Source organism: Falco cherrug (assembly GCF_023634085.1).
Source record: "Falco cherrug isolate bFalChe1 chromosome W unlocalized genomic scaffold, bFalChe1.pri SUPER_W_unloc_1, whole genome shotgun sequence".
Lineage (NCBI taxonomy): Eukaryota > Metazoa > Chordata > Aves > Falconiformes > Falconidae > Falco > Falco cherrug.
The window spans coordinates 7,523,578-7,551,235 of NW_026599288.1; the positions used below are offsets into that span (position 1 = coordinate 7,523,578).

The window sequence follows — 27,658 nt, forward strand, 5'->3', positions numbered from 1 at the left end:
ATTCTAGGATTCTGTGATTCTGCTCTGGTGTATGTTGCATTTCACTCCACCAGAGTAACAAATGCCCCAGAGTTATCGTACCAAGTAGTCACCCCTTTTGGCACGGACCCTGTTGGGCTGTGCTTGCATGTCTGTTACCACTGCTTTTCCTTTGACTGTCAGATTTCAGACTGTCAGTATTTTTCAGAGCTGTAAATCCTCTCCCAGTTGGTCATAACCGGAGGCCAGTTTGGCTCTTCCAAAGCTATGCAGAGCACAATTTCATTTTCAACCTGCTTTAGTCCACGTCACCCAAGTATAGCTAGAAATGATTTTTTGGAAAGAAATGACAAAAGGATGTGTTATGGCATGGTATGGAAGTAGGTATAAACTATGTTAAAATTGCTTCAATGAGCTTTTAACAGCCATTTAAAAACACACTTTGAGCTGGGAGTGCATGACATAAAGTGCATGTCTCCACAGCTGGCTGCCGAAAACAGCTTACAAAAACACGATTAGGAAAAGAATCCGTTTCTTGCAATCATTTGTTAATAAACTTGTCATGACTTACACGCTGCAGTTACATCTCCCCTTAAATATCATAAAAGTCATGGAAATATAATTCCATTCCTACGTTACGCTGCAGCTGGCCAAGGGGTCCTCCTGCCCCAGGGGCTTTTCCAGGTGCCCACAGTCCCCCGAGGCCCTGGCTGCTGTGGTGGGCTTGCATGTGCCCACCATGTGTGAGCCAGGCTTGCTCCACCCCACTCCATCCCACTCAGTCTCTTCCTTTTAACCTTCTGGATTCCCCCTCCGAGGCAGGGGGGAGGGATCACTGACATGATTTTTTCCTGCTTTTTAAACACAAAATTGCATCAGAAGAGCAATCACAGCAGCTCCGTCACTCCCTTTAGCCATTCTTCTCAGGTGACCCCTGCCCTGTGGTGGGGCCAGCGGGCATAGACATGACCATGGCTCCTCGAGGGTGCCGCATGGAGGCTGGTGGGTCAGGTAGGACAACAATCCGTGCTGCTCAGAAGATTGCTGTCTCCCACATGCCGGGACACTTGCTGGGGTGGGCATGTCTGTGTGGTGAGCTTCGCCACTGCCCTGGAGTATCACGGGGGGGTCGTCCAGAGAGCCCCCAGGGTGCCTGGCTCCCCTCTGCCTCCACAGCCCTTGCTGGAGCTGCTGGGTGACAAAGTGGAACCCTAGGATGCTGTGACCTGGCTGGAAGCCCCTAGCACGGCAGGCAGGCGCAGTGGTGGGGTTGTGGCCTGTGCATGATCCAGCTCCACTCAGGGGCACCATTTGCACAAGCGTTTTCCTTCAGATGGGTTGGCTGTCAGGTTCACCAGTGTTAGGGTTGCTGAAGGTGCGAGGTCCCACCATGCCTTTGCTGAGCGTTCTAGAGGGAAGTGTGGGATGGAGGCAACTGCGGCACTTCCTGAACACAAACTTGGAGACACGTCTATAACATTTCCGTGGGGCTACTGCAGGATTACAATCGCTGTGGGAGGAGATGAGCTGTAATCTCATGAGGAATCCATTATGTTAAATAAAACTCCTTCTTCAATGATGCCTGTAACCAGCAGGGTGGTGCAGCTTTGCAGCTATGGAGTCGCAGCCCAGGTGTGAAGCAGCGCTGCAGCGTGGTACCTTGTGGGTGTACAGGCAGAGCTCCAGCTCATATACATCAGGGAGGACCTCCAGCTGTCCTGGAGAGCATTGACAAATGTTCTCACAGTGGAGAGGGGCTCCATCACTTCTCAGTAGAAGACCAGGGGTGGCTGGCTGATGATAAAAGCGCTAATTGCTGTGCTGCTGAGCGTTTTAGGAAGAGCAGCACTGACAGGCCAACGATGCAGCTCAGCTGCTTCTGTCTCGCTTCTTCCATTTCCCGGAGCCAGTGCAAACGCAGCGCTTGGGTTTACCGGCAGCTGCCTGCCAGACGTGCCTTGCACAGGTGCTGCTGGCAGTTGTGTGGCGCGGTGAGGGTTTGGCACCGGGAGCCAGGGAGATGCAGCCTGGTTTGCGAGACTGTGCATGGGATGCAGGCAACCTGCCAGGAGCTGGGGACCCCTCCTGGCATGCCTCACTGCTGGCAGTGGAGTCTGGACAGCCCTTGCTACAGTAGTGCCAGGTGACTGTGCAGCATAAAAATGCAGGCCGGGGGAGAGCAGGGCGCGCTCCCACTGGCCGTGCATTGAAATGGGAGGTGGGACATGACTGAAGAGCCCCCACCATCCAACGCTAGCCACCCGTGTGGTGACCCCCTGGCCAGCCCTGCTCGGGCGCACGGTCTGCTGATGTGCCGGACAGTGTCTGGCCAGGGCCGTCCCCGTCCTGATGGCGTGTGCAGAGGCCAGTTTGCAGCTTGTGCCGTACCCGAGGGCTTGGAGCACAGATGTGCCACAAACCCAGTGTTTTCCTTCCTTGTTAAGCTGGTGATCGTGTGGGGTGGATGGGAGGTGGCGGGAGGTGATGAGAGGGCGGGGGACTCGGGCCGCTCAGGCTCCTCGTGTCTTCACACCCATCCCAACTGCAAAATTGTTAAAATACCTGTAAAGACAGAATGCAAAGGTAGGAGTGTTCAGCAGCAACCCTCTCCCCTCCGCCGCCGAGTTTTTCCAAGCCTGGAGGCAGGATGATGCCCTACCATCAGCAGATGCTGGTCTCTGTGTCTCCAGGAGGAGCAGAGCTGGTCCGAGTGTATCTAACAGGTCAAGCCTTGAAATGGAGAAGCAATAAGCCACTGAAATGGTACTATCACCGAAACATGATTGATCAATTGAATTCTATCAGAGACAGTGGGCAGTGAGATTAACTCAGGCCTGATGGGTTCAATGAGTTAAAGCATGATGTTCATTTCAGCTTCATTTCACCAGTCTTTGCTTGTGAAATTGGTCAATCAATAGAGGTTGAAGATCATATATATATATATTGGTGACCATCTTATAGGGAATATAATCTAGCGTAGTCAGCTCCTGACTCGGGCTGCCTTCGGTGGGTAATGGAGACAGAGCAGAGACTCTATCAGTGCCATCGAAATGGCCTGATATCTTCTCCAAATGAAAAGTATTTTTGGACCTCTGATGATTTATCTTCCCTCCCCCCGCCCCCCCCCCCCCCTTTGATCTATGGCAAAACCCATACGCATCTTTGTGAAATATAGTGATTTCTCTTGAAAATATTTGTGTGATCAGCAGCTATATGCACTTCAAAATATAAAGCTTCTTTTTAGTGATACTGTCCTTTGAAAAAATAAATAACAGTGCTTAGAAAACTCAGATATAGTGTAAATGCAAAGATCTCTCACCATGAATGGGGGCCCTGAAACTCAGTGTTCTTCTGGGAAGAGCATGAGGCTGCTGGCTGCCAAATGCACGCAGTCCCGAGAAGGTGGCAAGAAAATTCAGTTTACATTTTAAACAAAGCCTTCCAAATGGTAATTAAACAAAGTCTTTATCTTCTCTGGACTAATTTACAGGCATGATACAAGGAAACAAATCACCTTTTTGCCTCCTGGTAATATTTCATTTGCTTCATAATGTTTTAAATGTGGTGAATAACATCCTTCCTAATTAGTCTGCATTTCCCTATAAGGTGGAGTAATTAGGTATGATACCAGGTAATGAAGTTGGACAGTACAAATTAGAGACAGAAACCATGTCCTTTATGAATATGGGCTGTTGATGGTACTAGCTATTTACATCCTTGATTAACCCTGTAAAACCACGTTGCTTAGAAAAAAGGAACCTGAAAACCTGAAGCTGGAAAATTTTCTTTTTCTTCAGAAGAGTACTGCATCAGACAGATGCACTGTGGATGCGTGCGCTTCATGGTACATCATTTTTATTAATAACCCTGGAAATATTATTGCAGCTGAATTTGCGGATAGGACCCATTTCTCAGCTGCTGTCACCAGGCTGAGATCTTTGAGTGGAGCTGCACTCCCTCAGACCAGGGTAGGGTCCGTCCCGTGCTATTTCACAGTGGCACTTCATAATGCAGTAATTGCATTGTACTGTTGTCTGAAGTCATTTAAATGAAAAAGAAAAAAACAAGCACCAAGTGAGAAAAGACTGAATGCAGGCATTTCGTTGAAAAGAGTTTAGCCGCCTACAGCTGGTAGAAAGGCTGAGAAAGCCAGATCCTGATAAACAGCTGTGTGCAACTTCCTTAAAGAAATAGCCTATTTTACACTTTTTTTCATTAACTGCCCCCCTTAAAAGAGCAAGGTTCATATTTACTGATTTGCTGGTAGAGGTGGAAGAGAGAAAAATGGTCGCAAAGTAGTAACATTTTCAGTTTTTCACAGGGAAATCCTGTGTTTTCTCCTTGGGTTTCCGTGAATCCAAGGGAGTTCACTTCAGAGATCTAATAATGGATTTACCGTGCTTCTGTGTTAACGCAAGGTACTGTAAACGGTAGGAAGGTAAGTATAAATAAAGAAGTAAATAATAAAAAACCCCAAGGTGGAGCTGATCTTTTTCTTTATTTCGGTGGTTTTTTTACTGATGTGTTTTCGTATTTCGCTTTTTTTTTTTTTAATGCTGTGCTGCAGAAGAATGGCTGCAGAAGCGTGGCCTTAGAATCTCTGAAGATCTGCACAGTGCAGGCCTGGTATTAGAAGAGGCCTGTAATCAGAATTGTACTGAAGTTGCTGTGCTGAAGTTAACAAGAAAGGTAGCCTTGGGCTATTCTCGAATCCTGAGACCAAGTAATTATGTTGTGCCAACAGGCCGTGGCTGTAACAAGCTACAGCTGCTGGGAAAGCAGGTGCAGGGCCAAGAAAGATAGGGAGCAGCATGGGAAAATAGGGAGTAACAAACTACAAGGCTGAAGCACAGCAGCACAATTAGCTACATGGATAGAATGCTTATTTTAGTCATGATAATTAGGGGTGTGAGAACCGCGCGCGTTTAGAGACTACTAACCAGTTATATTTCTGCTTTACGAATGTGCATGTGTATCGGTTCTATGTAAGTAGTGTTAGAAACTAAAAAAGTTGAGCAAGATGCATAACTCATATTGAGCGTCTTCTTGACTCCGGCGAACGCTTCTTCCAACACTGTGCTTCAGAGCTTTTAAACATGCTCTAGCATTTTGTGGAGGCAGGGTCTAGGGTCCTTTGCTCTCCTTGTTTTGGCCCATAGTCTTAGAAATGTACAAGCCAAACACTATTTTAAATCAAGTGAGTTTCGTGGTATCACTAAAAATCTGTCTTAGGCTTATTTAACAATTTCAAATATTCTCCTACTGTTTCAGAAAATGTCACGGACCAGTAATCAACCGTAAAAGTATGCTAAAAACCGTGAGATCACAATTTATCAAATTCTTTAAACTGATTTTGCCATTTGCTTAGGTCCTCAGAAAATAACTTGCTCTTAATTAACAAAGATGTAATGTTTCTGGATGATACCCTTGTATGTAGGGAGCCTTTTGTCAGCGAGACCGTGCGTGGTACCTCTTCTCAGAGGTGGATCTGTTCCATGCCTAACTCTTCCTAGGCTGTTCAGACTTTGACTAGCTATACGGAATCTTTGCTAGCGTGTCAAATTATGTTCAAGTCTAGCCAGTTTCTTCAGAAAAGTGCCTGGCTTTTCTTGTGAAACCATGGGTCACCTTATCTGGGTGGGATGCAAACAGAGAAGAAGGTGTCCCGTGCAGTTCAGAGTGAGAAGTGGTTGCTGTTTTCTGCACCTAGCAAGTCCTTGCTAGTGGCTTTGGGTGCGGAGAGCTGTCACCGGGACTGTGCCCAACACAGCAAGTCCTACAGCTGCAGATTGCGAGTGGGATCACTCACCGAGCTTTGTGCACTTGAGAGGAGTGGAGTGGGGTGTCCGGATCAGGGCTGGATGCCTGGGAGGAATTCGGGAGGCAACCAGAGCAGGTCCGGTGCTTGCTGGAGCTTAGTGCCCGCACAACGGAGGCATGGGCTCTCCCTGGGGCATCGGGACAGGTCTGGGTGCAAGGGCTGCCAGCGCATCCCCAGGAGGCCTCGTGCAGGGAGGGAAGTGTTCAGGAATTGTGTTGGTCTAACGGCACCATCCTGTCCCATCTGTGTAATCTGCTAGAGATAAGGGATGACACATTTGGCTGAGAAGAATGTCCTCTTCTGCGTTAAGCAGAGTATTATATCTGTGCTCTTCATTAGCATTTCTGGAAAGATGCCATTGGACTGGGAACTAATTGTTTTGCAGAGTAGGTAGGTACACACGTAGTGCTACTGTCAACAAAACATAACCCTCCTAGGTGGATGCATTGATTATATGAAAAATGTTTTTACCACTCCCTGGAGCCTATTTATAACCCAAACTGTTTCAAACCTGCCAACAGTATTTTAATTACCGAAGATATTCTAGTGTATTCAAACAATGCATAATGCTAATGGTAATTATCTCACATTTATATAATGTCTAACAGCCAAATGCATCCTAGAGACCTTTCAGGTGTCATGTATAGTGTATAGAAAGTATTTTACTTGTGCAGTGAAATCCAGCATTTACTTGCAATTAGTCCAAGTTTGGGAAACCGACTGAAAAAGTACAGGTATCTTTTCATTCACAGAATGCAGAGAGGGAGTGATAACAAGAGCGAGCGAGGTTTGGGTGGTTCCCAGATGCTTTCCACAAAGGTGCTGGATTCTCTGGACAGTGACAGCCATCCCAGTGGTCCCAGCCCTGCCCCGTTCCTGCATGGGTCCCTACCCGGCAGCACCGTGCCAAATCACCATCCCTGAGGGTGTTTAGGAACTGTGTAGCTGTGGTGCTTAGGGACTGGTTTAGTGGTGGGCTTGGCAGTGCTGGGTTAACCGGTTGGACTTGACGATCTTAAAAGGCCTTTTCCAACTGGAGTGGTTCTATGATTCTATGAAATCCTCACCTTGAAACCAAACCCTTCCAGAGTCCCGCCCTCACCTCTGTGTGATTTCGTCCCCTGCCATATTGCCCAGCACCGTGCAGCAAGGCATCTCATCCACTGGCTCCCTCCGTGTTTCTCTGGTCTGGTGTTTGTCTGAGGATTTCCCATGTAGCCAGAGATCTCCTCCTCTTCCTTGTATTTCTTGGGATGCTTTGATGGCAACACCCAAAGGTGGTCTTCTGCCTCGCTGCCCTTGGAGGATGAGCAGCCGGGATGAAGGTGGCTGAGCCAGTGCCACAGGCACTCTGTGGTGTCTCTGTCTGTGCCCATCCCAAGCCCCTCGGGATACCAGGATCTGGGATCTGGGATGGGAGCCCAGCTCCCAGCATGGTGCTGCCCCAGCCCCAGCCAAGGCTGCTGCAGCAGGCTTCGCCTTTGGCTGGCTTATCTTCTCAAACGTATTCACCTCCCCCCAAAAATCCAGAGCTGCATGCTGTAATAAAAGTGCTGCTGGTGAAATGCAGGCCAGCAGCTCCGTATTTAAATATGATGGGGTCTCATTATACACCTGATCTCTGCGTGTATAAACAATGCACAAACTGCGCTGATGTCGCCAAGAAATTTTCCAGGTCATGCCACATCTTGGATCATTTCACTGCTTTTCATCACCCCCTTTAGACCAAAACTGCATAAAGCTTTAACTTTGATGCCAAATAGTGAATAACATTAGTTTAACCTGAAATTTAAAGCCAGTGTTTCCGTGCTGCAGAAACAGGGTCTCCCTGGCCCTTTGCTACCATGCAGCTAGCAACCAGAATTTTAATTTTATAAGCCATGGTTGACTAAACCCAGCACTAGGTCTATTAGATATTATTTGATTTAGAATAGTAAAAAAAAAAGGAAAAGATTTAAAGATACACCGCTTTCTTATATTGCTTTGTGTTTTTTCACAGCTCTGTACACACGCTTAGACTTTCTATTCAGAGGACAGGCTGAAGGTATTTTTACTGTGTGGAATAAACTGATCCTTGCACTTTACAAAAGCCGACATTGTCTACTCTTGATTTAAGTTGCATGACTTTCTCTAAAAAGGTAAATATAAAGCTGCTGTTGCCTAAATTGCTGAACTAAAAGTTAGAAGGAGGTTTCCAGCATTAACTGCTAACATCAAATGCCTGTTCAGTGGAAGTGCTTTGTTGCAGAGAGTGACCTAGGCTGAAAAAGTATTCTTGTGCATCGGTCCCCCAGTTTGGGAGATCTCTCTTAAAACAGCCTGGTTTCCTGGATACATGGCATTTTCCACTAAATCCAGCTGCACTGAAGATGATCTCAAATCAGTAGTCCCTTGTGAAAAATCTTGTCTACAGTGCATCGCCCGTGTTACCGATGGCCAGCGCATGTCCATGGACAAAACTGGTGTCTACAGCAGCAGGGTGTCTTTGCACAGATTGCCTCTGTACTTGCCACCAAAAAAACTTGACGCAGAATCTACCAGAGAAGATCTGAGTGATGTTATTCCTCTGCAGGCTACTTGGACAGTAGGCCACTGCAATAGGCATGAAGATCTTGTTGTTAAGGATGCATTTGAATTCTGCTCCTCAAAACTATCTTGGCAGCAAGTTTCTATTTTTAAAACATTTCCTCCCTCTGTCTAGTGCAGTGTTGCCATCTGGAGAAATCTGATATTTACTGTTGTTCTTGGAGTTCCACCTCCTGGAGTCCTGGGAATACTGCAGACCTCAGCTTTCAGTGCATAAAAGATACATTTCTGGCACTGACAGGTGAAGGAAAAGTAGAAAACCACTGTGAATCTGCAGAAAGCAAATTGAAACAAGCCCCTGTATTGCAAGAGTCTTTTTGAACTGCCAATCTAAACATTTTTCAAACTTGTCTCAGGGCTTTTCAGCCATGGGCAGTCACTTATGACTTCTGCTAAAAATCTCTTCCAAAGCGGGGAGAGAGAAAAATGTGCCTCGGAGCCCAGGCTTTCATTGTGTCAATAAGCTTAAGAAATACAAAGTGAAATGGCAGTGCAAGGACGACACATCAGTTCAGGCCTTGCTGAGGGTGTTGCAGTGGTTGCTGAACCTGAGGGACATCCCATCTCGACACAGTGCAGGAAATGTCTGTGTTTTGGAGGTTGCCTGGCCAGCTGCTGCCAGGGGGACCTGGTGCTGGGTGGAGAGCCTCTGCTTCTCAAGATGGGACGTGCCATAGCTTGAAGCTCGGCACAGGATGGAGCTGAGAAGGACTTGCAGGACCTTGCATATGGGCGGTGACTGGGCAAAGCAGATCTACCGGAGGTAACCCAAGTTGATTGTGACTGTAGCATCAGGCGGTGTACTTAATCCTCCCATGTCCTCCTGCATCCAGACAGGTTTTCAGGTGGTGCAGTAAAAGAGGTGTGACCAAAGATGTGGCCATTATCCTTTGTCCTGCCTTTAAATTATGTGTGGGATCATTGATTGTGAATTGGATTGAGGGTTGGCTGGAATGGAAAGGAATGGAATGCAATGGTAATGTAATGGAAGACCAGTCGGTGCGTCTTCTGGGAATATTTATCTTGCTTGTAACCTCCTCTCAAAGAGTCTTCGTGGTGTCATGATACTGGTATCCACATATAATCAAGGGCTAAAATGAGCACTCCTCTGTAGGTGTCATGATTGCAATGACTACTTATTCTCCATCTTCTCTCTCCTCTTTAAGGTATTCAGGAATCTCCGGTACCAAATGGCCATTCTCTCCCAGGCAGAGATTTTCTTCGGAAACAGATGCGAGGAGACCTTTTCACCCAGCAACAGCTAGAAGTGTTGGATCGAGTCTTCGAGAGGCAACATTATTCTGACATTTTCACAACAACTGAGCCCATCAAACCAGAGCAGGTACTATTGCAAATGTTCGGTGTTTTCCTGATAATGCTTTCTGCTGGCAGTGATCTGTTTGGTGGACATCACCAAATGCTTCTCAGAGTCTCAGCAGAAAAAGATGGAGAAACAGCTGTCATGTAAGCTGATCTCAGCCAAAGTGCATGTTAGCCATAAAAGACCGAGTATTAAAAAATGAAGAAAAAACACTTGTTGTGTAAACATTAGCAAGTGTTTGCTTACGAAATTACACCTGGTCTGAACCAGTTGCATCAAATGAGTCCTTGAACATCACAGCTTTTGATGCTTTTGTTAGATCAAAAGCAGGCTATGTAACAAGAAGACCTGCAAAACCCGGTGCCTAATTTTGGTTCATAGTTAGCCTGATGGCGCACACAAATTGGATTTTGTATCCAGGAATGGCTTATTAGGCATGTAATTGGCCATTTGCTGAAAGAAACACCCAATTAGTATCTGAAAGTAAATTAGTTGCACCTACAGATTAGCAGCGTGTTTGAGAAGGACTTGGTACTAATTTTTTGGGAAAGTTCCATTTTTGTAGGCACAGTAGAGAAGCACACGCTAAAACTCGTGAACTGGGTCTCTCTGTGTTCTTCTCCTTGGGCAGCAGCCTTTAATTTAGCTGCCGAGAGGGAGGTAGAAATGAAGATATCACTTTCAGCACTGATACTGGTCTAGCTTGGATGTATTTGGCCATTAATCTTCAGTGTTCTTCATATCAGACCTGCTTTTTGTCAAGGTGGGTGGACTTCTCAGACTGCACACAAACACTGGATTTCTCTTGGGGAAATCTATACATTTGAAAGCCACTGGAGATTATCTTACGGTAGCCTACTACCGTCGTGGCTCCAGTTAAGTAATAGGTATCGGTGTAAAATTCTTGGGAAAAAAAAAATTAGTTACATGTGCTGAAAGTCTGTCATTTGGTATTTAATTCGTAGAGCCATTTGCTTTTCACCAGCTTCTGCTGATTTCGTGGTTTCCCTTGGTTTGTGTTTGCTGAGAAGCTCTGCGGATTGGAACTCCAGCGGGAAAAAGATGGAGAAGGTGCTGAGGTCAATTTGGTTTTTTGAAACGCTCCTTAGGAGTGCCCAAGTGTCTCTGCAAGGTGAAATGGCCTTCACGTACCACTAGATGGTGGCTGTCCCATCTGAACAGGGGTGACGCTGGGAGAGGACAAGCACTGTGTCCCACTCCTACAGCAAGCCTTTTCAGTGTCGGTCACTTAGAAGTTGTGCGGTGTTAGATCTGTCCCTGGGAAACTTTTCCATGCCAAAAAAAAAAAAAAAAAAAAAAAGCTTAATAAAGAGAGCAGTGAGGAAAGAGGATGGTTTATTCGTTTCTGTGTTCCGAAGTCTCTGAGTCATGCAGAACTGTAGCTCAAGGGAGGGAGTGCAGGAGCAAGTGAACGCTTATCCAGAGATGAATTTTTACCGGTTTAATTAGGAGAATGAGAGAATTGCAGAAGGATGTTTGCTGAAGTATTGTCCTGATGGTCAAATACGGGATATCTGGCTGTTGGTGGCGCAAGGATCTCCTTGGGTCCACGTAAGCAGCTGTGACTAGGCTGGCTGTGCAGTCAGTTTATTGAGATCGGAGATACGGTGCTATTGATTTGGTTAACAGGCTACTCTCTCTGCATGCTCTGGGAAGTCAAATAGACGCTAAGAAATGTGATACTATGACGTAAAAAAGGTGCTTAGCAGAACTGCCTCGCTTAGGCATTTTTAAGTTTGATTACAAATGGATTTTGTAGCTATTGGCTTTCATATGGGTCAGAGCATTGTTTGCTTTTGGAAGGCTGGGCTATGGTTAAAGGCTCGTGGCAATTTGGGGTCGGCTTCTGCTTTTTGGTGTCATGTAGAGTGTGACCTTCAACGTGAGTGTCATGGTCTGTATGATTAGCTCTGGTTCACAGGGATGTGGTATGGTATGAGCTACACCCCTTATCGAAGCAGTCTTGTCTTACCTCTTTTGGTGACTCAAGCAAGGCTGTCATGATACTTAACCAAACTGGAGAAGCTATCTGGATCAATTCGTAAGGCCAAACAAATCAATGAGGACAAAATACTGAGGATGTGACTTGTAAGACCAGAGTTGTGTCCGCAATAGATTGTCACAGTCAACCAAGACCTGCCTCTGGCATCTGGTTGTCCAGAGTGCTGCAGAACCCAGATGCAGTGATTGAGGAACTCAGTCAGCTGTGGATGTATGGAGTCCCGAGTTCTTTCTGTAGAGGAAAATACGGAAAAGGTGCTTCTCCCTATAGAGACAACGTGTGGGGAGAAGTCTGGTAGGAGCTGCTGACCCACTGCTTATCTGTTTTACTAGAATCTTGGGCCAGTAGCAGCCAGATGAATATCCCTAGTCTTACCTGGGCACAGAAACTTGTTGGTGTCCCTGTGCTGCTCACCTAAGCAAGGCTCTGGATATTTTACCAGAAGAATTGCTATGCGCTAGCAATTTGTCTCCTTTTTCTCCCCGTTTTGTGGTGCCTGTCTAAGTCTTCCTCCTTGCTTGTGCACTGAGAACAGTCCCTTGGCCGTGGTGAGCTGTGACATGGGGGGACAGGTCTGCACAGCAAAGATTTTGCAACCTCAGCATGCTCTGTCCCCGCTGAAGGCTGGCCTCTGCCGCCCAAAGTCCTCGTAATAAATTTTCTGGACAAAACTTGGGCTTGCCTGTTGAAAAGCGTGCATTGCCCCTCCTGCAGGTATATGTTTTGATGGGATGTGTGGGGGTGCTTGCTCATCACTGCCAAACCCTTTACTTTTAAGTTCTTCCAATCTCTTTCCTTTACTTTTCCATCTTCAATGTTTCCCTCAGCTCACCTGTTTAAAATGGAGAGTTATTTCTCAGCTCGAAACATGTTGTGTTCTTGACAAGCATCACCTGAGTTTTCACAGCTGCTGTAAGCTGTGCCTTCTATAGAGAGACCCACAGGGAATGAATACTTGTCTTTGGGGAAGGGCTTATACGACGCTGAAAGAGAAGGCAACCACTGGACAATGACAGGAAAATAAAGTATCAGGCAGTCCTTTGTTCAAAAACAGTGCCCACTGCATGCACAGGGTGAGGCAGGGATTCCACCTCGTATTATTAAAGACTGCGTCATCCTGCGTGTATTGGGGGACAGAAATAAGGCATCTCCTATTACGTGCCTCATTTTGCAGCCGAATGTCCAGTGGTGCAGCTGTGCATGCATAGGTGTGTACTCTGCAGCGTGGGTATGTGATACCTGCACGTGCAGAGCATGAGAAACGTTGGATGGCAGGTGAGGTTGAGCAGCTGGGAGCTGGGAAGCCCGAAGCTGAGCCTTGCTGTGCAAACGGAGTCGAGTCCTCTCATGTCTTTACGTTACGGGGGAGTAACCAAGGCATATAGTCAGCACTTTAGAAGCGCCCTGGCCTGCTTCCCCTTGACAGAGCCCTGCTGCAAAAATGAATTCTTGTACGAAATGAATGCCTTTTCCCTGACGTTCATGCCCTTTTGTGCTCATTGTTTGCAAACAGCCTGTGATCGAATCGCACTGCCTGCTAATGTTCGCGGAAAACTGGTTTCATGTATTCGTGGGCATGGATTTGGAAATGCAGATAGCGGCATGTTTGCAGTGCTGCCATTGTGCAGCCGTTCTGCTTATGGCTGCTGGTCGCCAGCACCATGCAGCTCTTTCATCGGCCGGGACAAAGCTCACAGCTTGAAATGTCACATAATCCTCAGGTCTCAGAGAAGGAAAGCCGCCACAGCATCTGCCTCCTGGATGGGTAGCAGTTCCCTTCTCTCCGTGCATCCTGGTGCGTGGATCTGGTGCTCCTCCGTGCGTTAGCTCTGCAGTGCGGTTCCCTGTGCCCACGGGGAAGGCTGTGGGTGTTGCTTCCACAGCTGACATCCAGGCTTCCGTCGGAACAAAGCCACTACTGACACAAGGAGCGGCTTTTCCCTGCCTGCGATGGGGTTGTGCTGTACGGCTACGGCCGTGGCAGATCAACATGCTGCAGCCTGGCCCCTGCCAGGGGCAAAACCCCACCTATCGTGATCACTGCACTGGCAACTCAGATGTTATCCAGAACTGGCACTCATCCCATGCCCTTCCCGTGCACAGAGCTGCTGTGCCGAATGGTGGGATTTTCTGGTGCCTGGTCGTAGAATAGAATCATGGAATCATTGAGGTCGGAAAAGATGTTTAAGTTCATCAGATCCAACCGTTAACCCAGGACTGCCAAGTCCATCACTAAGCCGTGTCCCTAAGCGCTGTGTCTACGTGTTTTTTGAACATCGCCAGGGACAATGACTCCACCATTTCCCTGGGCAGCCTGTTCCAATGCCTGACCACTCTTTTGGTGAAGACATTTTTCCTAATACCCAATCTAAACCTCCCCTGGTGCAATTTGAGGCCGTTTCTTCTTGTCCTGGGAGAAGAGACCTACCACACCTTGCTACAGCCTCCTTTCAGGTAGTTGTGGAGAGCAGTAAGGTCCCCCCTGAAAGTCCAGTAGAAGCATCTAGCTGGAGGAACTGGAGGTGCTGGCTGTGCTCGGCAAGCCCCTCTACGTGGCCGTGAGGCTGACTGTCCTCTGCTGGTTTCCCACCGTTCCAGCCAGAGGGATGGAGGAGCTCTCCCCAGCTCTGTGAGGCAGCCATCCCGGGCTGGCCGAACCTGCGGGATCGGTCGTGTGAACCATGCGTTTACCAGTCAAAGCATGGACGGGAGATGTTCTTGGAGATCAAGACCTGGGAAACAGCCATGAGCTGGAGGGCTTCAGGCATGGGAGGCTGGACGGGTGCAGGAAACACCGGGGTTTGCAGGCTGACGTGCTTTTGCTGACTGTGAGAGCAGGATTAATGCTTGCACAGGGGAAAACCGGGGGGTGACGGATATACAGCAGGATCAGCTTGATAGGAGCAGCAGTGCATTAATTTCCTCCGAATAAAGAAGAGAATTATCTGTGCTCTATTTCTGTCCACAACAGAAATGGATTCTCTTGTATTTTCAGCTTCACACTTGGGTCCAATCGAATACTCATTGAAGCCAAGAGGAATATTTCCATTGACTTCAATAGACTTTAGATCAAGGCCATAATGAGGCATAACATGATGTGACCAGATTCAACACTTTGCAGGTCACCAACTTGGAAGAGAATTGCTTGCTGTTAATAGCAGATAATTCCCAGGCCGTTACTGATGCTTTCCCATTGCTTTTAGCTAGAGCTGAACTGAGTATCAGTTCTCGGATTAATTTCTGGGTACAATGTAGTTATTCTGGGCTTAGGTAGAAAACAGTAACCTGGCAAACTTATACTAGTGTATGTATTCATGATGTGCAGCGCAGCGAAGTCTGAGTCTGGAGATAAGCGTAGGCAGATGAAATGTGGATAACTAATGAACATGAAAAAAATTATTAGTGAATTGGTGGCAAAAAATTGCATGAAGTTGAAACCCGATTGCCCTCTATTTTGAAGAGTTGTGATGAAGGAGTTCTCTAAACTGACCAAGAGGGGGGGCGTGAAGTCCTTCAGAAAATCCTCAAGCTTTACTTTCTATCCAAGTGTGCTGCAGCTTTGAAAGAGGAATCTCTTTTTTTCCACTGTGAGGAGCTGTGTTGGATGGTGTGTTTGCAGGAATGCAGCCTCCTGAGAACACCCCTCCTTACAATATTGGAGTTTAATCTTCAGAAGTAACAAGGCAAGTCCTACTTCAAGCCAGAAAGTGTGACCCATTTGTGTGTTTTAAAGTGTGACTCGCTCACTCTCCGAGGGCAGTTGTTGGAGAGGCAGAGGGAAGGAATGAACTGCAGGAGTGTGTGCTCATCCTGCTCCCTGGAGCGTGAATAGTGTGTGGGTTTTTTTTTTTTTCTGGAGGGGCACTGCCTTTGGGTGGACAGAGGCTGCTGTATACTCTTGATCCTTGTGACGAGAAATGCAGAGCTAGTATTTATTTGCTTGTGGCTTCCCTAGTTGTGCAGTACCAGTAACAAGTCACCAGTAACAGTGGCAATGCTGGAACTATCTCATGGCTGTATGTGAACATCCAGAGTCAAATCTTTTCTTGATCTGCTACCTGAAGAAGTGATGTGAGCATGTAAACGCAAGCTCTTACGCAAAGGCTTGTGTGACAGGGTGCGGTAAATGAAGAGCAACTTAAAAAGGAAAACAAAAAACTGCACAGCTTGGCAAATGGATGCAAATGCTAAAATTGAGGGGGAAAAAAAAAAAAACAAACAGACGGACAGACAAAGGAAAAGGAAAAGCAGAAATCAGCATCGATCTGCCAGCTCTGCAGACAGGTCTGCTCCTCGTGTGCAGGAGTCTGGCAGAGCTGGGTGGGAAGGCATGTCCCTGCTGTGGGCACCCTGTGCCGCCGTGCACGGGGGTCCATGGTGCGGGATGAGTTTGTGGGCAGCTGTGTTACCCCGGTGCCGTCTCACGTATCCCACTCCCACCAGCAGCTGGTCCCTCATCCCATGCCGGTGGAAACTGGCCAGGGTGGGCAGCTGAATGGGGCTGCTGGCTTGCTCCCGTTTTGCCTGTGCCGTGAGCCCCTCCACCTGCAGAAACAGGCAGGTGAGGAGCCGGGGTGGCTCTGTGGTTTTTACAGCTGCGCCTCTCCCAGCTGAAACCTCCTCTGATCAGTCTGTGGCTTTATCGGTGGGAGGGGAAAAAAAAACAACTTTAAACCCCAGCATAAGAGAGCACATCAGGAGAGGAAAAACCTTCCCGTATTTACTCTCAGTAGACTATTAAACAACACTAGGCTATTAATTTGGCTTTTGAGTCTTCACTAAAGCCCATAAAAGCGCACAGTTGTCAAATGGAGTTCATTTTAATTTCCTTTCAATCACAGTAAATTATTCAGGTGATAAATCAGCTGGGGCAGCCTCCTGGCTGTAATAGAAACCCTAATTCCTGGCTAATTATCCAGCCCATTGCTGCCAGCAGATCAATACCCCTACCGAATGGAAAGGGCGCGGGGTCTGAGCGGGTAGGGTGGCGGAGGGACAGCAGCTGGGAGCGTGGGCGCCTGGGACCCCCGCCCCGTGTGGGGGCTGCAGGGGGTCAAGCTGTTTTCCGAAGGGAATTCTGAAGGGAATGCATCCCCACCCCGGGGCTGCAGCGTGGGCAAGGGCAGCCGTGGCTCAGCCACCCGCCTGCCTGTCCGCCCTCGCTGTGCTCAGGCCCGTGACGGGGCAGGAGCAGGATGCGGTACCTTGCGCTGGAGGTGGGTGACCCTGCCGTGCTCACACAGTGGGATGCGGTGCTGGCTGGTTCTGGGGATTGCCTGGCAGCGGGATTTTGCTGCCGGTTCCAAGACAAGCCGTGCTTGGGGGGGGTGGGAACGGGGGTGCTTGCATCCCAGGGGGCATGTGTATGTGCTGCGGAGATGTACTTGCTCCTGGTGCTGCCCGTCTCTGCTAGTGGTAAAAATGGGCAGAGACAGGGAGAGCATCAGTCAGAGGCTACTCAGAAGGAGCTTTCCGGCTGGTAATATTTTTTCTTCCCGAGTATTACCTTTCAACAATGGTGAAATTTAGAGGGACTGGAGAGTAGCAGTGCTCAGCCATAACAACAGAGCTTGTCCCTGGGAGGGAGCAGCAGCTCTTCGGAGACGACACCTGCGTGAGGTGGTTGTTCAAGCGGTGCTCCATGTGCAAAGCCCTTTGAGCTAAGGCTTGCTTTAACAGGATGCTGCCAACTGCAGCTTCTGGTTTCGTGGGGAGCCCCACCAGATGGTGGTCAAATAACGGGTTTTTCTGCAGAGGTGTTGGATAGAGCTCTGCCATCTTCCAGGACCCTCTGGCTGTTCCAGGGAGCTCATTGCTCTGAACTGCCCTTGGCTTCTGGAGGCTGAGCCTTCAGTATGCGAAACTTTGTGTAGGATTCCTATTTGTGTTCACTACCACTGCGACTGTCACTTACTTGCATTACAGTGGTACTGGGAAGACCCAGCAGGCAGCACAGGGCTAAGAGCTTTGGGCACTGGCTAGCTGGGGAGGACCAGTGTCCCCCAGGGTCATGCTGTCTGGATGGAGAAGACAAATAATGGCTGGGGAGGGGAAAGCAGTTCCACCAGCAGCGCAGATCAAGGTAGAGCAGCCACATGCAGTGACTTCTCTGCGGTGCCATGGAGGGGCTGTAGCCTCCTTGGGACAGAGTCTCTTCTCCCATCCCTCCATCCTTCCATTGCACTGCCAGGATGGGATGGAGACAATGCACCACCTTCTGCGCTGTTTTACAATCAAGAAGGAGAAAAGAAACCTGCCATGGTGTTTCTTCCTGCTGCAAATCAACTTTTATGAGTAGAAAGCCTTTTTCTTTACGAATAGCAGCAGAAAGCACAGTTCCTTGGGCCGACACCTCCCGTTTGCATCCTTGCCGCTCTGCCCTCCTGTACAGGCGTTTTTTTATGCGTGAGCTTCTGAGCACTGCACAAAACTCACCATGTGCGCCGCCTTGTTGTGACATGTGTTGGGTGGTGACAGTCACAGCAGACTGTGTTGTATGACACCTGGTATTTTGCGTGACAGTGGGGCCATGGCAGCAGGGAGTTTGGTGGGGAAGCAGCATGACAGGAGCTGTGTATCCTTCTAACGTCTCTCTGCATCAGCATCATCCTTTTAAAAAGTGCCCTGCAGCTTGCGTGAATACCTGGGGGTGTCTGTCTGAGCAGGGCTGGAACTGAAATGTCTGGTCTTTGGGTAAGCAAAACAGGTGGGAAGAAACCCAGGTGGGATAACGCAAGGGATGCCCACTGTTCTGTCCAGGCAGAGAGCTGAAGATACCCTGTGTCCCCACCTGAGCTCAGTGTCCCTTCCTGTGGGTCCCTGCCAGCGGGAGCAGGCGGTGACTGGCTTTCCTGCTTTGGAAGCAACAGGCATCTTGGGGGGTCAGGATTTCTGCAGACTTTTCCAGAAGGTGGTAGGGAGCGTTTCCATGGGTCTGCAGTGCCTAGCGGGCAGTGCCCTGGGACTGGCGCTGGGGTTTCACCGCACTGACCCTGCTGTGCTGGCAAAGCGTGGAGGTGCTTGTTGTCACGTAAGGAAACCCACAAGCCGTTTCTTGTCTTTCTGGGTCTCTCCGTCTCAACTCAGCTGCAATGAGTCAGAACCTGAAGAAATGGACCAAAAGGAAAAAAAAAAAAAAAAAGAGAGCCACTGGGCCATGCCTCCTTCTTCCCTCTCCTGCCAGCAACATGTGGCCAAATCGGTGCAACCAAACCAAGCTGGGGGAGGACAGCAGCGCACGGGTCCTGGGGATTTCAGGGTGTGTTTGAGCTCTCCCAGTGCATGTTACTTTGTTGGAGAAGCCCCAGTGACAGCCTGGGTTTACGCTGATGCTGCTTCCCTCTGCGTCTGCCGCATAGGGCTTGCTGGGGCTCATCCCCCTGCTCATGTGGCTTCACTGGGGACCATGTCTGGCTCTGGCAGGGCAGCGTGTCGGTCTGTCTCCTACTTGGAGGAGTCCAGTTTGTTGCCTCCTCCCCTTGCCCCAGCAGGGACTGAAGATCCCAAAATACAGAGGTAGATAACAGCTTCAGGAGTTGCAGTGAATTCCTGGTTTTTAACAACCCCTTTTTTTCCTCCTGACTGCTCTCAGATATGACCGTATGTGAAAATACAAATTCTGAAGTTAAGGGAAAGGCCAGCCTTGCTGTGTCTGCAGCGCTGACATCTCCTTTGTCCTTGTCTCTTTGCTCTTTGCTCTGTACAGATGCAGTGGGGGATGTTTCTTCCCCCAGGCAGGCTGCCCAGGTTGTGCACCGGCTCGTGCAGAGGGACTGTCGGTGACATGTGGTACAGTGACATGGCTGAGGCTCTGGCGTACATGCACGACTGAGCCTGCAGGAGCTGAGGTCCAGAGCCTGTGATGTCGAACTGGCTTCCTGGTGTTCAGACATGGCTGGGAGCTCCTCAGGGACTCGAAATGCCATCGAAGAGGAGTGTGGTGTGCTTTTTACTCAAGGGTCTGGGGAAACCGTGTTTGGAAATTGCAGCCTTAGCACTGTTTCTGTTGGGTAACACCACAAGGGGATGCTTTGCCAGTCATGGTTTCACCTTAGCACTTTACACCAGCTTTACACCTGCAGCTTAGTGACAACAGTGGAACACAGAGTCTGCAAAAGGCAGTGGGTGATCTCGCTGTGGTTTCCATGTGTGGTACAGAGGTGGGAAATTTAAGAAAAGCTTTCCCCTCTTGTTACCTTTCCAGAGTGTCCACATTTCTTTGCAGTTTGGGCACCGGCTTTGAGTGATTGTTCATCACGTGTTTTGCGGGAAATAGCTGATTTTTTTCAGTTCAGAGAGATAAACTAGGTCTAACATATCAGCAAGTTTTAAATAATACCCCTCATCTTTATCTTCAGTGGAGTCTTCCTTCCAAGGTTTCATGTCACCAGCAGATAGAGGGTCTGTCATTACAGAAAAAGTCACAGAAGGTAGCCAGTCAAACAGCAGATTCTGCCCAAGAGCTGACGGAGATGAGTGATTTACTGGCTGCCCATTAGATTTTCAATAAAACATCAAAGTGTAATATATCAGCAAGATGAGTAGACTTACAATTGCTCATGTAGTCTCTGTCCCTTTGAGAAACAGTAGGGGAGCCATCCGTGCACATTACAGCAGTAGGTGATGCTCCGCTTGCATAGGAAAATAGATTTGGGATTGTCCTGAAGCTGGTTTTCTCTGTGGAAGAAGATAACGTCATGCAACATGCAACAGTACTAGTCAGCCAAGATCATGTCATAGCAAAATTGAATGACCTCCTTATGTCTGTGTTAGCCCTGCAAGAGAGGGAGGGACAAATCTGTGAGTAAACACACTTGCACGTTGGTTTGTTTAATGCCTGGCATGCTCCTGTTGTATTTGAGGGGAAGGGCTTGCACCGGCATTTGAAGAATAGAACAAGACTTCTTATTCCCCAGTAAACGCCTGGATCCCTCAGGCTTGCTTTGCACAGTTGCAAACACAATGCCCACCCTTTGGTTCAGAAATTACTGCTGTTTGACACTCGTTCTGTAGGCTTTCCCTACGTTTGTCCGTCACTTTAATCCACAAAGATGAGTTTCTCAAAGTACGTTCCCTACACGGCTAGTGAACACCCGGAGATCTTGATGGGCTGAAGCATCTTAGAAAGAGCCAAACGCGCACACAGTGCGAGTAGAGGAGACAGGGGCCATGAGCTGAGGCAGGAGAGGCTCTGCAGGGTCCAAGGGAGCCCTTCTCCCTGCCCCAAGGACAGGCAGGCAGGGCAGAGGTTACCCTCAGAAGTTACGCAGTCTCCATCCATGGTGGTTTTCAAGACCCAGCTGGATAAAATCCTGAGCGACCTGTCTGGGCCCAGTAGTTGGCCCTGCTTTGAGGGATCTCTGGAGCTTCCTTACAGCCTGGATTATCCTATGACCCTAATGTCCAGTTACCAGCTGTTCTTTCCAGCTGCTGTGACGCTGGGGAAACTTCCGTGTGGTTGCAATGGAAAATGTAAAAAGCACGGCTGGAGTGGGAAAGCAGGACCTGTTTCACACAGCGTGCAGGATGAGACGGAGACCCATCTGGGATGAAGTGGCCAGGAGCTGTGCAGCTTGCTCAGTGCAGATGCTGGCTTTTCGGAAGAATGCTGTAGTTTTGGGTTGTCATTTGTTTAGAGGGTCAGCGAATGAGACAACCTACAGAACCGGCTGTGTGACGACAAAAAGCCGTTGTGGAGATAAGCCAGAAAAAAGGGCTCATTTCATAATTCCTCTCCGCTCATATGAATAGCAGCTGCTTAAAAATCTGGTGGCGGCAGAATTCACTGAAATGAAAAAAAATAATTAAGTCTGAAAGGAAGGAAGCTCTTACACTAAGAGAGCATCTTAACGTGTGTGTGGGGGGGGGGGTTACAGCCCTTCTCCTCCCACCTTGAAAATATAATCGAGTAAGGGCAACCTTGGAGAGGCAGGGGTTTCCTCTGCTCATTCTCCGTGCTCTAGAAGTTTCCTCCGGGCTGAGAGCTGACCTGAAGTATGAGTCAGTCCAGACAAGTCACGTCCAGAGACGTACCCGGCAGGCTGGGGGAGAAGGAGGTGCTGGAGGCGGCAGGTGCCTTTCCGAAATGGGGGCTGCAAAGTGGAGCCAGGCAGAAGAACTGCGCTCATCGTACGCTGCGTTTGGCTGAGAGCGTTGGACCGGTTATTAGGACCTGCCTAAATAACTAAAAGGCATTAAGTAACAGACAGAATTAAGGTACGCAAGAAATTGTCATAGGATTATGTGCCTGATGAGTGGTTTTCAAGCACTGCCAAGCTGGAAGGCTTCGCACCAGTGGGAGTTTTTGTTGAAGGCACAGCCCCCTGTCTGTGTTTCCCCTCAGGCAAACGGTTGCCCTCTGCTTCTTGTGGCTGTGGAGAAAAAAATTGAAAATTTAACCCCAAATACACTTCTGGCATAAGAACGGGGGCAGCTGTCAGGGTGGGGGGAGATGCTCGGCTCATACCTGCAGTGGGTTCCCTTCTGGTTGTCTGACGCTCTTTACTCATCGTGATGTTTTACTGCATGTGCTGTGCCGGGGTGTCTCCAGCTCAGCTGACGTTTGAGCGGCAAAATGATGGTTCTTGAGACAGCAGCGTGTCTGCCTGAACCTGTTTTTGATAAAACCTGAAATGTTTCACCGAAACTCGGGCTCTTTGATGGTTTTTCTGTGTAGAAGGTCCCTCGCTGGAGCCTTTCATGATAGGGAGGATGTCCAGAGCCTCCAGCAGCAGCAGGCTGTGGGTGTCATTAGACAGTCTCTTTACGTGGAACCACCACCCTGTAGGCACCCTGTAGGTACCATACTCATTGGTTAGCCTGCCCCTGTTTTGCTTCATTTTCTGTACCTATGTTCAGACAATTTCTGATGTTTCTAGGTGTTTTTTCTGAAGCTGAGGAGGCCTTTTCCCTTCCTCAGAAGAAGACAGAAAGGAGGAAGCATTCAGCTTCTCAATCATTGTCGCAGCAAAGAGAGCACCACGTAATTCCCCAGATTTTCCCATTTTGTCCTGCCTGGGGTTTTCACTCACACAAAGCATGCCTGCAGCGTGTGCGAAGGGGAAGGGTTGCCTCACACTTCTGTATCCTCCAAAGCCCTCCCTGGCACCCTTGTTTGCTGCACAAAATACCCTGTCCGAGCGATCCAAGCTGGGGGAGTTGCATTGCCCTCTGTTAGCGCATGGGTTGTTCCCCATGGAGATCAGTTCCTCCTGCCTCTGTAGCTCCACATCCCTGAGGACTTGTTACTAGAAAGTGCTTCGTAAATCTTCCAGGAACAATGTTTTTGTCCTTGTATTTTTGGCTTTTTTCGTAAACATGCCGTAATGAAAACTGGCTTGCAGTATTGTGGTCCTTGCCATTCCAGTCTTGGGTATAGGTGAAGACACGAAAGAAAAAGTTGTGCTGTTCGATTTGGTTGTTGTTTTTTGGTTTTTTTATTGAGCTCCTTTCCACGTTGGGGATTGGATGGGAAATTCACATCACATTGTAGGGAAAGTTGCCACCCCCAAGATAGAAGGCAGAAGACTCCTGACCCCCGTAGGGTCACCAGGCTCCCAGGGATGCCAACAGGAAAAGCGAGTCTTCTGGAAAATGAAGGACGTGTGTTTCTGTCAGTCTTTGAAAGTCCCTGAAATTTGGGAGTTTATGGGTTGATACGGATGTATTCAGCTTGAACTTTGCAACATGCCAGAAAGCACAGCAAAACTCCCTGGCTTGCTCTGTTGGCTTTCGCCTGGGTAGAGATTTGCGGCACCCAGAGCTGCAGCAACTGCAGAGGCGGTGGCCACTCGGGAGGCTTGGTCCATCGTAAATGCTGCCTGGGGTGCTCCTTTAAAACCAGTTTATTGTACACGATACATAATATGATACAGAGAGTGTTATCAAACAGTTCTTAGAAGGCGTTCGTGAAACACCTTCAGATAGTTGGTCTGAAAGAGTTACAGAAATACAAAAGTTCTTGCAAATTTGCACAAGACTTCTGAAGTCGTGGGAGCTGTCAGTAGGATGGATTGAAGGTTTGGCAGTATTGATGTAAACTTCATGCGTATTCCCAGCGTGCCTTCATATTTCTGCTTCATATTTCTCTGTAGGGAAATACTTGACCGGGCTGCTGGTTGTGTTTTTGTCCCTGCTTACCCGTGCCAGGTGCTTGGGTGGAAGCAGTGGAGCCACTTGTGATGGAGTATCATACATTTGCCCTCCTCCTGTGGCTGAAATTGTTAATGTTGCGGGTGGAAGTGTCCAGTTCCTCTCCTGAGAAGCAGAGGGTCTTAGCAATATCTTGTGGCAATGAGTGGCACAAAGGGGTTGTGCTGGGTTTACAAAAAGCAAACTGCTTTTTTCCACCAGGGTGGGATGCTCTGTTTCATTTTGCTGTATTTCAATTGGGTGTCTTATGCTTTGTTTTAATTGGGGTGCCCTTGTTTTTAGCGTTGCAGGTGGGATGGTGAAGGATGCCCACAGAGCATCAAGGTGATCGATCAGTTTGCGTTGGGGTGAGAAGAGCCATGGGAGGAGAGGGTGGGAAGGAGGGAAGAGAAGAAACGCCCTGTGCGAATCCGTGGGAAAAGCTGGAGAGGAGGAGGTGGGGGCTGTCCTGGGAGGAGGAGGAGGAGGTTTGGGAGAGGAGAGGTTGGAGGGGGGGCTGGGGGTAATGCCATTTCAGGGAGGAGACGCCTGTGTAGCCTGCTGTGGTGCTGCTGTCAGGATGGGGTGAGCACTACCGGCAGTGGGAGGAGGCTGCTGCAAAATGGATCGTGCAGTTTCTGTATTCCTCAGTAAACTGAACTGGGAGCTTCTGGCATGGAAACATTGGGGGAAGAGCCCATGCAGGGGTCAGCAGTGCTGACCAGGGTGGGTGGGAGCTGGGGTGCGTCGTCATTTCATTCCGTGGCCTGGAGGAAACAGAACAATATTGATGCTGAGAGGGGAAGGAGCTGTTGAGGATAAATGCGTGGATGATGAAACAAACTTGCAGATCCTGTCAAAACCAGAGGGCAGCTCTCACCACCATCATGCTGTTTCTGGTCATCCCAGGTCCTTGCTGGTGGCCTGGTGAGGCTGAAATCTGGAAACCCACCTCAGCTCCCCAGGATGTGTACCTCCCTTGGGATGGCCTTACCATGATTTTCTACGGAGGCTTCTGCTTAAAAACCAGAGGAAGAGAGGCCGCTGGCCTGCCCTGGCTCAGCCGAGCAACTGGGATTGCACTGGCTGGGGAGAGGCTTGGTTGGAAAACAACTGCAAGCGTCTGCGTGTCTCTGCTACCTTCCCACCAGACCTTCCAGGAGGGGTGCAGGGACTGACGGATACGAGGGACGGCCAGCCAGGGACTGGGCAGACTTACGGGGCCACTGTCCCTGTGTACACATCCCCGGATACCACGCAGGCTATTCAGCCGTTGCTCTCAGTGTACTAGCTCTGACTAAGGAATGCTAATACTACTACTACTACTACTACTAATTAAAAAAAAAGGACAACTGCAGCTGCAAGTGCAGGCTTTTTTCTGTGCTGCTGTTTCATGGGGTTTTGTTGTTTGCCACAGGCAGCCTCGCTGGAGCGTGCGTGTGTGTGCACACGGGTGTGATTTACTGTCCTGTGCAATGCCACATGTCTTTAAAATTGCAGTGCCCATTTCCCGCTGAAATAATTTCTACAAAGAGAGGCTCCTATTACAGCAAGAGAAGCGTGGACGTCATGATTTATTATTATTTATGGTCCCAGGGCCTTGTTTATGCGCGATGGGTTAGGTGCTCAGGATAGAAATGCCATTATGCAAATGACATTGAATGTCCTTACTGAGCCTAAATAATTTTTGTGTTGGACGATTAAACCTCATCTGTTATTGATATGGGCTGCAGTCGGGCTATTAAAGAGTCCCAACAGTACTTACTCCCAGTAATGGGAAAATTGAGAGGAAGAGGCTAAACAATTGCCTCAAGTGTGCCGTGATTGCCTGGTAGGAGTGGAACATAACGAACCCCCTGAATGGAAATCGTGTTTACTACTTAGGGATAAATAAAAAGGGAGAACATGCAATAAATTACGCTTTGCGATGTGAATCGGCGCACCAGAGAATTTGCGTACTTTCAATTTATTTATTTGAATATATATATATATATATATTATTTTTGGAGGGGTGGAATGTAGATATGTGGAGCAGCCAGGAAGGATTCCCGCAGCGCGTGCCCCTGGCCGGGCGGCTGGGGAGAACCTTCCTCCTCGGGAGCTGCGCCGCCACCGCGCTGTCCGCTTTGACACAGCTGTGCGGTCACATTTTGATCAGTGTTGATAGCTTATGAATTCCAAAATTGACAAAATTTACAGAAAAATGAGGATAATCCATCTTCCTTAGCAGCCTGTCAGGAGCTGGCTATACTTCATAATCTTCAATTACAGATGCTATTTTCAGACATTTACATGCAGATATTAGAACAAAATGAAAATGAGAAACAAAGAGCGAATGGAAATGCAGCTATTTATATGTATAAAAGAAAAACAACAGGTAAATTCGAGGCATTTAGATTGGATTTGGGGGGGGGGTGTCCCTTTGGAAAAATCTGAGATGCCTGCGTCCACTTACGGATCGCACTGTGGAAATGTAAAATGTAGCATGTTGTTTCCCACATGCAGATAATCTGAAGACTGGGTCAAAAACAGGTCAGTTATTCTGAAGCATGAGGGTAAATGTGTTCATGGCAGGGTGCCCTATCTGATACCTGCTATCTTCAGAGGAGTCTCTGGAGCTGTGCACAATCCTAATTGGATTTGGGCCAAAACAAAGCACAGCTGTTAATTTAAAAAAAAAAACAACAGACATGTTTTGTGAAAGGGAGATTCAGAAATAACTCCATTTAAGCCCAGGAAAAAAACATTGCACCACCAAAAACAAACTTCCATGCCACTGTGAGACAGCAAAGAGCCCAATGTTGCTGATAACAAAGAGAAACTGGGGTTTGGCCCACTTACCTGTGTAAATAGCTTTTACTCCAGAGCACAATTGGTTTCAGTGGCTGTGGTGGGCAGTGCAGGGGATGTCACGTAAATTAGGAAACGGAGGGGTTGCTGGCAGGTGGCAGCGGTGTGGCTTTTACATATAGGTTTTCGGATGCCTTTCCCATCCAGATCTGAGGCGGCTGAGGAGGAGGGCATTAGGATGGATTTTATGTTCCCATAAAATTTCAGGCAGAGCAGCACCGGTACCCATGCAGCTGCAAGTGGCGCTGGGTTTCTGAAAGCCTGGGGAGATTAATTAGAGCTGCTTTGGATTAAGCTCTTTGAACCATAGCTAATGTTACAAATTTCGTCCCTTTGTCAGTTTGAGGTGGGAGCTTCCCTAGACAGCCTGCCTGGTGCACACCTCTTCTGCCTTTACTTATTATTTTTGAAGTATTACGACACAATGACTTGGAGATATTACATATGAGGTGTGGCTCGCTGCTGCCGTGAGGGGCGAGCGGTGGGCTTGGTGGTCGTGACCTGGGGGACGGCACTGCACTTTCCGGAGACTTGAGGTTAACGGCTGGCTTAGAAGAGGAGAAGCGCTGTTTCTGGCAGCGAAGGCGCTCTGAGCACTGTGTCTGTCAGAAGGGAGGGCAGGCAGCACACGTGGTCGGTGTGGAGGCAGACCAAATCTCGGAGCCCCGACACTGCTCTGATGGTTTGAGCCCCTGTCGCGCCGCCGCCGCTGCTGCTGCATCCCGAGCAGTGCTGCGGGGCTGGGGCTGGCTGTGCCAGCAGCAGGAGGGCACAAGAGGTGTCACTTCATGCCTGCCTGGTGCTTTGCAGGTGTGATTTGGCAAACCGAGCAGATGCAAAAAAAGCAACACGTGTGATTCCCAAGTGGGCACCAGCTGGCTCCCTTTGATGACCGCTTGCCCAGCGCAGCAGACACTCTTTTCTGTCTTTGCTTTGTGTGGTCCCTCGA

General features: G+C 48.6%; 1 protein-coding gene across 5 annotated transcripts in view; it reads left to right on the plus strand.

Annotated features, from left to right (window-relative positions):
- Positions 1 to 27,658, plus strand: part of PAX5 (paired box 5) — a 151,214-nt gene that overhangs the window by 40,383 nt on the left and 83,173 nt on the right. For all 5 annotated transcript variants that reach the window (XM_055700252.1, XM_055700255.1, XM_055700251.1 and 2 more), the window contains one exon: positions 9,553 to 9,728. In XM_055700252.1, the coding sequence (XP_055556227.1) occupies positions 9,553 to 9,728 (176 nt within the window). The remainder of the gene's footprint in view (positions 1 to 9,552; positions 9,729 to 27,658) is intronic.